This window comes from Euleptes europaea, chromosome 19 (assembly GCF_029931775.1).
Source record: "Euleptes europaea isolate rEulEur1 chromosome 19, rEulEur1.hap1, whole genome shotgun sequence".
Taxonomy (NCBI): domain Eukaryota; kingdom Metazoa; phylum Chordata; class Lepidosauria; order Squamata; family Sphaerodactylidae; genus Euleptes; species Euleptes europaea.
In genome coordinates, this window is record NC_079330.1 from 3,525,876 (window position 1) to 3,537,464 (window position 11,589).

At 46.0% G+C, this 11,589-nt stretch overlaps 1 protein-coding gene across 1 annotated transcript; it reads left to right on the plus strand.

Annotated features, from left to right (window-relative positions):
- Positions 1-532: 532 nt before the first annotated feature.
- On the plus strand, positions 533-8,338 carry DFFA (DNA fragmentation factor subunit alpha). The gene is made up of 6 exons (XM_056865358.1): positions 533-650; positions 4,197-4,358; positions 4,923-5,062; positions 6,138-6,327; positions 7,189-7,352; positions 8,135-8,338. Exons 1-6 carry the CDS (start codon positions 536-538, stop codon positions 8,336-8,338), a joined length of 975 nt encoding a protein of 324 aa, XP_056721336.1. The 5' UTR covers positions 533-535.
- Positions 8,339-11,589: the final 3,251 nt, after the last annotated feature.

Here is an 11,589-nt window from a genome sequence, read left to right on the forward strand (position 1 = left end):
GCTGACAGATGGCCATCTAGCCTCTGCTTAATAACCTTAAACACCTTAAAAGACTAACAAAAATATTTTCTGATAGGGTATGAAAGCTCATACCCTACCAGAAAATATTTTTGTTAGTCTTTAAGGTGCTACTGGACTCTTGCCCTTTTTGACTACTGCAAACAGACTAACACGGCTACCCACTGTGAATTATCTTAAACACCTTGTTTTTGCTGCAAGAGACTGTGGTACCTCCTCCTGGTCATGATATATTGCAAAGCGATTGGACTTTCTCCCCAGTAAGAAGTGCTTTAATGAACCATGCGAGGCACTATAACTATAACTTGTTCGAGTCCAGCAGCACTTTGGAGACCAACAACATTTTCCGGGGCATTGGTCGGTTTTGAACTACATTTCCCGAAATGCACTGGGGAAAGGGAGTCCGGAGCGCGGAAGGAGCGCTAGGAAAGGACCGCACGGCCAGCTGTGCGCTGATTGGTCGTCTAGTGAGAGAGGTAGGTGGCTTTCCGCTTGCAATTTCCAGAGCAGGAAAGCAATGACAGCAGCGGGTACCTCGCTGCCCCTGTTGAAGCAATGCCTGATCAGGCGGAATGGTCAACAGGAGCAGTACGGGGTGGCTGCCTCCTGCCTGCAAGAGCTGCGGAGAAAAGGTGAGAAGCTCTGGGAGGGAGACGGCAGAAGCAGCCGACACATCTGGCAGGCACCGCAGGAAGGAATTCCACCGGTGGAGTTTTCCCCCTCACGGGGAAAACAGCACCTGTTGGATTCCAGCCTGTGACGCAGCTATTAGAGGCCGAGGAGCCGTAGGGACCAACGATACGTATGGCGTTGGGGGTAATTTGGTTTGGGTACTTTTTAATATTGGGTTTTAAACAGGTATGTTGGAATCTTGCTTGTATTATTAATTTAAAACAACATTGTGTGTGTGTGTTTAAATTTGTGTATATTTTTTCTTACTCAGAAATCCTGGCTATTTTCTTTTCCCACACTGAGAAGAAACAGTAGGATCGATATTTATTTAAATAGATATGAAAATAATAATAGGTGGGAGCCAGTGTGGTGTAGTGGTTAAGAGCGGTGGTTTGGAGTGGTGGAGTCTGATCTGGAGAACCGGGTTCGATTCCCCACTTCTCCACATGAGCGGCCGGAGGCTAATCTGGTGAACTGGATTTGTTTCCCCACTCCTACACATGAAACCAGCTGGGTGACCTTGGGCAAGTCACACTCTCTCAGCCCCACCTACCTCACAGGGTGTCTGTTGTGGGGAGGGAAAGGGAAGGTGATTGTAAGCCGGTTTGAGTCTCCCTTTAGTGGTAGAGAAAGTCGGCATATAAAAACCAGCTCTTCTTCTTCTTCTAATTTAAATAAATACATCCATACAAGTTTGCAGAAGGGTGGAACTGATATAGAAAAGAAGCTGCATAGAGTGATGCTGTAGGCTGGTTGAAGCTGGAATAATGATCTCTGCCTGTCCATTGCAAAAGAGCACCTGTGTTTGGACAGCTTGTGAGGAGACAAAATCCCCTGGGTGAAAAGCGCTTCTGGGCAGATCGTAAACATGTATATTTTGCTGCCTTTGGCTGCAAAATAAAACGAAAGAGAAACGGAATAGTATTGGAGAGGAATGAGGACGCGGCACGAAAGAGATCAAGTAGGACAGGGTGTAGACTGAGGAATGAGGAACTGCTTTGAAATTTGATTTGACCTGTGTCATTGAAGGGAAATAGGAAGGGGCAGAGGAACCAGAGGAAATCCTAGAAACAGTCAAGTCATGCAAACTAAAGGGAAGGTAGAGACCGGTAAATCCTGAAGGATTTGCCCAAGACAAGAAAATGTGGAGAGTTACTGAAGACCAACGTATTATTTATTTTCTTCATTTACACCCCACCTTTCTATCCAAGCACCCTAAGCAGCTTATATTGTCCTCTCCCCCATTTTATCCTTGCAGCAACCCTGTGAGGTAGGTGAGGCTGTGTGAGTGGCCTAGGGTTACCCAGTGAGTTTCCATGGCTGAGTGGGGATTTGAACTTGAGCCTCCCAGATCCTTGCCCAACAATCTCTCCAATATGCCATGTGGGGAGTTTTCTGGCAATCTGACCAGGCAGCCTATCAAAAGCAAGGGCAGCCCAGCTCCAGTAGCTGCTGGTAATGTGTCATGGCAGTTGCAGACTATTTGAGAGGACCATTTGCAATGTCACAGGGAAAGCTGGGGCAGTCCAAATCCTTGCAAGGTTAGGTATTCTTAAACCCACTGAAATCCAGGGGCTTAAAGCACGCTAACTTTGTGAAGGATCAGGGCATTAGACCTCACCCCAGCTTCTCTGCCACACTGCGAAGGATTCTCGGGTGTCACTTTTGGATCACGCACAGAATTTCTTATGGGGTAAAAGATTAGTCTGTAGGAAAGAGGGCATAACAGGGCTATAAAGGGGAGAGGCTGAGGCTCACTTGCCAAGCATGCATAAGGGTCCAGGTTTAGTTTTTGACATCTCTAGTTCAAGTGTTGCAGTGCTGGGACAGACCCTTCCCTGCCTGAGACCCTGGAAAAGCACTGCAAGTCAGAAGAGCTGAGCTGGGGGGGACTGGTAGTTTGCCATCCTAATCCAGAACATAGCCCCAGTTCTCAGGGTTGCTTCATCCAGGACATACGCTAAGTCCGTTTGGCATTGTGGTGGCTGTGCATTGCAGGGGGGAATTAATTAGGGACACCATTCCCTGGCTTTTCCAGATATCGTAGGCCACAAGTGTTGGGAAAGGCTTTTCTGTGTCTGAGAGCCATAGTCGGTTGCAGTAGACAGCACTGAGCTAGGGAGACAAATGGCCTGACTCCATAAAACGCAGCTATATAAGGTGCTCATAGCTTGTACCGCGCCTTCTTTACAGGCAGAAGGTCCACAGTTCAGTTCCTGGCCTCTTTAGGATCTCAGACAGCTGTTGTGGAGAAATTCCTTTTCTTCCAGAAACCCTAGAGCAGGGGTGTCGAACTCAATTATGAGGGCCGGAAGGTCAGGCCTGGCCATGCCTCGCCAGCCTAGATCAGGACTGGTGGGAATGGCTGCCTCGCCTGGCGGGATAAGAGCTCTCAAGGGGCCAGATCTGGCCTGCGGGCCTTATGTTTGACACCCCTGTCCTAGAGGGCTTTGGTCATCCTTAGCTAGATGGACCAAAAGTTTGACTCAAAAGCAGCTTCAGATGTTCAAAGGAAGGAAGCTAGCCCAGGTAGGTTTCTTGAGATTTAAGACGTGTTGACAACGCTCTTGTTGAACGGCATGAAAAGAATTGTTAGGGATGGGGGGGGGGTACTACTTGTAGCAGAGATCCCAATTCTGAAGGCTCGCCTGCCATAGATAGCATTATAATTGCACCCATGACTCATGGCCTGGAGCAGTTCTGATTCCAGTAGCTGCTTCTCTCCTGCCCTTCACTCATCACTTACAGGCAGCGCAAATTACTCGGAGGTGACAATTGTGGCTCCAAGCAAGGAATTCCACAGAAGTTACTAGACCCCACTCAAATGTGTGCTACTTTTCTTAGCCGTTTGTGGCACATCCCTTGGAAGAAAGAAGGGAATAGAGAATCAACTACCTTCTAGTTTACACAAGCTTCAGTAAGCTACAGCTGAAGGCAGGCTTTACTTGCCAAAGCAAAGAGCTAATTGCAAACCTGCTTTCTGGGTTATGAGCTTTGACAAAGGAACACTCCATTTTTCCCTTCTGTGTACAGAGAAGTTTCTGCGTGTGCTTTCCACCGAGACCATGCATTCCTGATCTAACCGCTTCTCATAGCAGAGGTTGAGAAAAGCTAATAATAAAAAGATGGAAATGGGAAGGTACAGATTTCTATTCAAGTCAGCCAGTGTTCATCACCCCATCATGAGGCAGCAAATTCTATAAATGAATTATGCGTTTTGGGAAGACATACCTCCTTTTTTCCAGTCTTTACTGCCAATAATTTTTAAATTACTCATAAAAAGGTAATAAAAATCTACTGCCAATCCATTTCATTGGGTGTCCAGGGATTTTATGAACAGGAAACCAATTAGACACACAGCTTCTGATCCGTTCTTCTCAGCACACATTGTTAAGGCCATTGGAGAAGGGGGAAATAGTAGACAAAATGGCAGACAAAGAAACGTTAAATAGAAGACTGAGGGAAGACTTTCTGCTTTGTTGTCACAACTCTTGCTTTTTCCACAGCTTGCGACCTCCTGGCAGGTGACAAGGGCTTAGACTCCATTACCTTGGTATTGGCTGAGGACGGCACCATTGTGGATGACGAGGACTATTTCTTGTGCCTGCCACCAAACACCAAGTTTGTGGTATTGGCAAAGGATGAGAAATGGGCCAGCAGCAATATAGGTAGGCTGTTGTCCATTAGAACTGTAACTTCAAAGGAACAGCAATGCATACTCTGAGCCGCTCAAAAAGCCCCTCCAGCTAATTCAACTTCTCTACCAAGAGAAACAGCAATGGGTGTAAACGTAGGTGATTATGTCTCAAAATTTCGTCTGTTTTTGCTAATCAAGTGGAGTTGGGCATTTGACCCATCAAAAAAGATTCGGTCAGTTGACTGGTGAAATGATTTCAAATAATGGTCCAGTATTTTCAGTGCTTTACCTTCATCAGAACACCATAAAAAAGATACTTTAATTATTAACAGGTTTGATACTTATGCTAATTATGAAAATAAATGTTAATTGTGAAACAAGGAAATCAGTTTCAAGAAATGAAATAAATTTACAATACCGTGTATGTACATGAGTGGACCTCAGCAGTTTTTGTCTCTGCTGACTGCAGAGAACCAGTGTGGTGTAATGGTTACTTGCACCAAAGAATCGTGGGGCTTCTTCAGCAGTACTGGATTGTGGCACAGAGGATGCCACAACTCTTTGCTGTTTCTACTGACAACTGTGCCTCTTTTAGATGGAGGCACAGCTTGGCTCGAGAGAGAGACCACCGAGATAGATGCAGTGGACAGCGAGGGAGAGAGATGGAGACACCTAGCCAGACAACTGAAGGCTGACCTGTCCACCATTATCTTGATGTCAGAGGAAGACCTCCAGGTATTAAAAAAAAAAGACTTCACTGGGAATAGTCAAAATACATTTCCTGCCATCCACATGTTAGCCCTGAGAAGAGTTGAAGAATACAATATGACCATATACCCATATCTGTTGGATGGCTGTTTTCGGAACACAACGAATGGCCTTATTTAGAGCTTAGAGGATAGAGTTGGCTATCGACCTAGAGAGAAGGAGCTATGAGCATATGAAGCTACCTTATGCCAGACCACTGGCCATCTAGCTCACTAGTGCCTACTTGGACTGGCAGCGCCTCTCCAGTGCCTCAGTCACAGAAAGGTCATTCTCAATACCTGTAGCTGAAGATGCAGGGGATTGAACCTGGGCTTTCTTTGAGAGCCAGCGTGGCGTAGTGGTTAAGAGTGGTGGACTTTAATCTGGAGAACCAGATTTGATTCCCTACTCCTCCACATGAGCGGCAGACACTAATCTGGTGAACCGGGTTGGTTTCCCTACTCCTACACATGAAGCCGGCTGGGTGACCTTGGGCTAGTCACAGCTCTCTTAGAGCTCTCTCAGCCCCACCTACCTCACAGGGTGTGTGTTGTGGGAAGGGGAAGGGAAGGCGATTGTAAGCCGGTTTGAGTCTCCCTTAAGTGGTAGAGAAAGTCAGCATATAAAAACCAACCTCCTTCTTCTGTGTTCAAAGTATGTGCTCTTCTGTGGAGCCACAGCACCTATCCAAATACGGTAGGTGATGAACATAAGAATTATCTTCTTGTATCCGGAAAAAAAATCCATCTAGTCTAGCATTCTGTTTCCAGTAAGGGCCAGTCTGATGCCTTCGAAGTTGATTATCCATCCCGTGTTATTTCTCTCCAGAGAGTGATAAATCTGCCTGAAAGTGGAGGCTCTCTTTAGTTATATCTAATAGCCTTGGGCAGATGGTCTTGCGCCTGCTTTGAAATTGTTAGTGTAGAAACAATAAAAGGGATTAAATGAGGAAAACATATAGCAACTCCATCTCTCATTGGGGCAGATTCCAGAACATAAGATTTAGGGGGGGTTACAGGAAGGAAATCTTTTTCCCCCCTACATCTTTGCTGTTTTATTCTAGGTGCTCATTGATGTACCATGCTCAGAACTAGCTCAGGAACTTGCTGAGAATCAGCCCAAAATCCAAACTCTGCAAGACACCCTTCAGCAGGTGCTGGACAGGAGAGAGGAGGAACGCCAGTCCCGGCAGCTTCTGGAACTCTACCTGCAGGCGTTGAAAAACGAGGACCACATTGTACCAAGGGCTGCAGGTGTGTGGTCATCAGCGGTAGCCTTGGTGGGCTTCTTAGGAAGTATTGCAGTGTCAAAGAAAAAAAAGGATGATTCTTAAGAGTATTAAGCAGCTTGAATCAGAACAGCAACGGTCTCCCTTTTTCTTTGGTATAGTCACACGGTTATCACTGTTCATAATTTGTTTAGTATCAGAAAGATGCCAAACACACTACATAACGTCGTAGCACTGAAAATGGCACAGCCACTAAGAAACTGTACAGGCTAAACCAGAGAGAAGGTCTTTAGTCAAGGTATGATTAAATACTCTGCCCACAGTTTTAACTCAAAGGAAAAAGAAAATTGCTTTCAAAACCCACAAGCTGCAATTATTCTGCACTTCAAATGTAGCATCTCTCTTAGGGTTTTGTAAATAATATCTGAACCAATAGCTATTCAGGAGAAGCAAGGACTTGCCCTGAATTTCATACATTTGATTGCTTTTAAGCCTGTTGAAAATCTGCTGGAAAGGGCTCTTTGATGACCCAGAGCTAGTGTTGGGAAAAGACAGGGAGCCAAGGGTGACCTCATCATGGCTAAGAGAATAGAAAAGTTATTTTAATAGGCATCTTCTCCATCAACTAAAGAAGGAAGAAACTTCATTGAGAAACACCAGCAAGGGAAGAGCTGCCAAAATAGACAACACGAGCTCTTTCATGCGCCTGATTTATATGCTAGAGTTGCCAGAATTGCACCTAAACATGAAATTCATGGTTCCTCCTCAGGCAAAGTATCTGAGGAATTTCTCAGAGGAAGCAAAAGAGTTTCAGTTGGGTTGACACATTTTCAAGGTTAGAGATTTGTACAACCTTTTTGATAATGTGCTCCCGGTTCCCATCTAAATCCAGAAACAGAGGAAACTGCCGTGGACGGAAAGGATACGGTTGATCTTGGGGGGAGAAGCGGGGGAGGATCTGCCCCCACCACTCAACTCAGCAGCCAGACCTTGTCACAACTCCGGGAGAAGGCTGCTCCAGAACTCAGCCTGTCCAGTCAGGACTTGGAGGTGGGTAAACCTCGAGTAATTAGCCTGCCCAGAAAGGGTTACGGTTTGGAGTTCTTCAGTTTAGAATAGGAAAAATAAAAAGAAGACTAAAGGTGGAATGCACACAGTGTGGAGAGAAACCATTAAAAACACTTTTGTAAACATAGAACTGCTTTATAATGTATCTCTGCTCTGTGCGGCCATGGCACTCCAGGTCTCTGGGAGAGAAAGGTCTCTTTTAAGCACCTTCTCCCAGAAATCTGGTAACGGAATTGAACCTAGGGCTTTCTTCATGCAAGTAAATGCGTTCCCTTTTCTTTAGTTTCAGTATCGGTGTGACACTGTTCAAGGCCGAATTGGCTACATGAGCAGTATCATTAAAGTAAGTAAGCAAAGTAAATGCTCAACCAATAAGTTATGAGGCTGAAGCCAGCAGAGCAGAACTTGTCTAAGGCCTATGAAGTTTGTGCCGCTATGCTACACTAGCTTTCTCAAGAAAACCCTGGTTGAACAGGTGAAGCTGACTTTTACCAAGACAGATCATTGGTCCAGCTGAGCTGTCCATTGTCTCTACTGACTGGCAATAACTCTCCAGGGTCTCAGGCAGATAAAGGTCTTTTCCAAGACCTTATACCTGAGATGCTTTTAAGTGGCCATGCTGGGGATTGAACCTGAGGACTTCTGCCTGCAAACCATGTTTGACCACTGAGTTACTTCTGGTTCTAGCAGAAGGCATGAGGATCGAGAGGGAGGTACAGGCGTTGGTATGACTGATGGACTGTTTTTCCTGTTTCCTATTGCAGCTGGTTTTCAAAAACAACCCAGAATCCCTTGCTCTGGCCCTGAACTGGGACAAGCCGAAGACGGAGGCCTTACAGCAGGCGTGTCAAGGGGAGCTTTCGCGGCGCCTGCAAAAGGTGCAGGCTCTGCACGCCCTGAAAAGCATATCGAAGGGCAAGAAGAAGCTGCCTTGGGGGGAGTGGCTGAGCTCCAAGCGCAAGAAATAAGAGGCCCCGGCAGCCAACGCTCGAAGTGGCAAGGAAGTAGAGACTCGTTCCAAGAAGAGTCTGGGTGGCTTTCTGTACTTGGATGTCGTCCCTTTATAAACTAACAACTGAGCATGTCAGGACAGCGTTTAAACCCAAAACGTCATTCAGCGGGTCTGCAGGATCATGTGTAGCCAAAAGGGGTTCATCATTCCACAGGGCTCCGTAACTTGCCAGTTGTTGAAGCAAGTGGGGGAAAGTTACTTTGCCTTTCTTCCTGCAAATTATTTGGCACAAGCCTTTAAGGACCTGTCCAAACAATCCCTGGCGAGTATTATATTAAAGCAGATAGAAAAATGCCATTTTAAGTAGGACAGAGAATCTTTTGGGGCTGAGGGGAGCCCAAGTTAAGCAGACGACATGTTGAGTTTTTAGCGGTCGTTTCTGTCAGCACTGGTGTGACACCCAGGAATTTCTGATTTGCAGTCTTCCTTTCTGACCACCTCTCGCCCTAGTCTCTCTTCTGTTGCTTGATGTCTCACCTGCTCTTTTTAAACAAGAGACTGTCTTCGCCTGCTAAATCGTCGCTCCCCTAGAACATGATGTATTTTTATTGCCTCCCTTCACATTTACATAGACTGGGCGGGGCCTCCAAAAGCACCCCTGCAAAGCAGTCCTCAGCTGCTGCCTCTACTTTGTTGCCTTGGCCATTTCTATGGGAATTTGTCAAAGTTTTTTTAAGAACTCACCCAATAGGACTGCATACAAGTTTTACCTGGATGTAGAAACATGGGAGGGCCACTTCTCTTCCTACCAAAAAAATACTATGGGTTAGATTGTTCGTTAAAAATCACTTTTTTACATACATATTACGGTATTAAAGCTTTTGTAGTTTCATTAACATGTCTGCTCTTCATTTCAGTTTATGTATTTCATCTGTGCCCTAATCTGGTCAGCTCAAGCTGCCCCGATCTTGGAAGCTAAGCAGGATTAGCCCTGGTTGGTACTGAGAGGGGATACCACCAAGGAAGCCCAGGGTCACTATGCAGAGGAAGGGAAGACTAAACTCGGTTAGTCTCTTGCCTTGAAAACTCTATGGAGTTGCCATAAATTGGCTGCAACTTGACTGCATTGTATACACACACCTCATCTGCCTTAATTGTGTTTACCCTATGGTGGTCTCAGCAAGGGGGCATCTTTTTCAAGGTACAGATCCCACTCGCTGAATGTGTGGAACAGCCCTACACAATGAACTAGCAACATGCCAGATAACTCCTAAAGATAGCCTTCTTAACTCGCACGTTGATGTTTTCTTGTTCGCATTATGTAATTTTTTCCCTTCAAGGTAAAAAGCATGTCCCTGAAGCTGCCCCAATGTTTCAATTAGGAAATACAGTGTTCCTAATTACATTTATATTCTGCCTTTCCTTTCATAAAGCCCACAACAGCATACATAAGAGTTTTGGGTGGGTTCCCATCTGGGCATGGACCATATCAGACCTACTTAGTTTAAAAAGGTTGCTGCACCTTGTGCCTGGAGTCTGTCCCCTGGGAAGGTCGCAACTAGACATTTTCCAGATACATGCCTCATGAATCTCTGTCACACACACTCCCTCAACCCTGAGCCTCTCATGTTTGGATACAGCTGAAAACCATGCCTAGAGGCAAATAACAAACCTGATAAGGGAGCCAGCATGGTGTAGTGGTTAAGAGCGGTGGAGTCTGATCTGGAGAACCGGGTTTGATTCCCCACTTCTCCACATGAGCAGCGGATGCTAATCTGGTGAACTGGATTTGTTTCCCCACTTCTACACACGAAGCCAGCTGGGTGACCTTGGGCAAGTCACATTCTCTCAGCCCCACCTACCTCACAGAGCGTCTGTTGTGGGGAGGGGAAGGGAAGGTCATTGTAAGCCGGTTTGAGTCTCCCTTAAGTGGTAGAGAAAGTCGGCATATAAAAGCCAACTCTTCTTCTTCTAAGTGTTGGCCAGGGGATGGGGGTTGATACCCAATGGCAGGATGCTTCTGATATCATCCAGTTCACACAAAAACTGGCCTGAGCAGAGTTCAAGTATACCCCAGCAGCTTGAAAAGGGACTGGACAAGGAGGCCCTGGATGAATAGTTGTCAAGGAAAGGATGCGCTCTGCAACCACACTTCATGTTCTCTCTGCATAAGAATGCGGCGCAAAAGGTTAGTTATGCACAGCAATGCTTTATTTCAGCATGTCAAGACGGTTGTACGCGGGGACAAACTCGGCACTGGCAAACAGCAGAGGAAAAAACAGGCATTTTGGGACAATGTTCCTTGGTTGGCTTAGCTTGCATGTGAGGCACAGCTGAAATCTTTCCGTGTGTGCTATTCTCCCCCCGACTCCTCTTCAGTCTCACATACAAAGCCTGACAGTTCATTTGAGGCTGCGTTGCTTGGCAGAGAACACTTTAACCTGCCAACAACAATCTAATATGCCCCCTCCTCCCTACAGTTTCAAAACTGCTTCAAAAGCTACAAGACAGAGCGCTCTACACAGCCATTCCTCTAAAGTGAACAGTTAGATCCGAGTCCAGCAGCACCTTAGAGACAAATGAGTTTCAGGGTAACTGAAACCATCCTCTAAAAGAGTTCCATCGCTGTCGAGCATTGGGGTCTTTGCGCACAGAAACAAAGGCTGTGCTTGTACTTATGCACGCCAGGAAATGAAATCTACAAGCCCCTAGGTAAATCTGTTTAACTTGACATTAACTGGGCCCCTCACCCCACACCATCTTTTTTGAAAGGTGTAAAGCAGTTACGTTCACTCATGGTATTCTGGAGTTTGACTGAAGGCTTCCTAAAGCAGGACGGTTTCGATCATACTGCACATGAAAGGGAAGGAGCCAAAGGAGCAGGACAGCAGAGCAAACAAGCCGTGTTTGTGCCCATCATGAATACAGGATTGTTGTCACCAGGGAATGCAGCCAGTCTTGGTCTTAACAGGGCCTGGGAGAGGGAGAATGAGCTGTCCAACCCCAGAGATGGGGTTGTTCGCTCTTTTTGACTGGATTGCTTGACCTTACTTTGTAATGACTCACCCACCATCTCTTTTTTCTGTTTGCGCCTGCCATTGGAGGGCAACATGCTGACTAAGTGGACTGTGGTTCACGAAAGCTTTTGCCACAATAAAATTTGTTTAGTCTTCAGGTGCCACAAGACTCTTTGTTTCCCTGGGACTAATTATTGACGAAAGGGAAGGGGGGGAATGTAATCACAACAGCACTAGCTCCCAGAAGAGA

Excerpts from the sequence above, each read along its gene's own strand:
- DFFA (XM_056865358.1), top strand. The coding sequence starts at position 536 with ATGACAGCAGCGGGTACCTCGCTGCCCCTGTTGAAGCAATGCCTGATC. Across the intron at positions 651-4,196 it reads GCAAGAGCTGCGGAGAAAAG|CTTGCGACCTCCTGGCAGGT; the intron begins GTGAGAAGCTCT and ends CTTTTTCCACAG. Across the intron at positions 6,328-7,188 it reads CATTGTACCAAGGGCTGCAG|ATCCAGAAACAGAGGAAACT; the intron begins GTGTGTGGTCAT and ends GTTCCCATCTAA.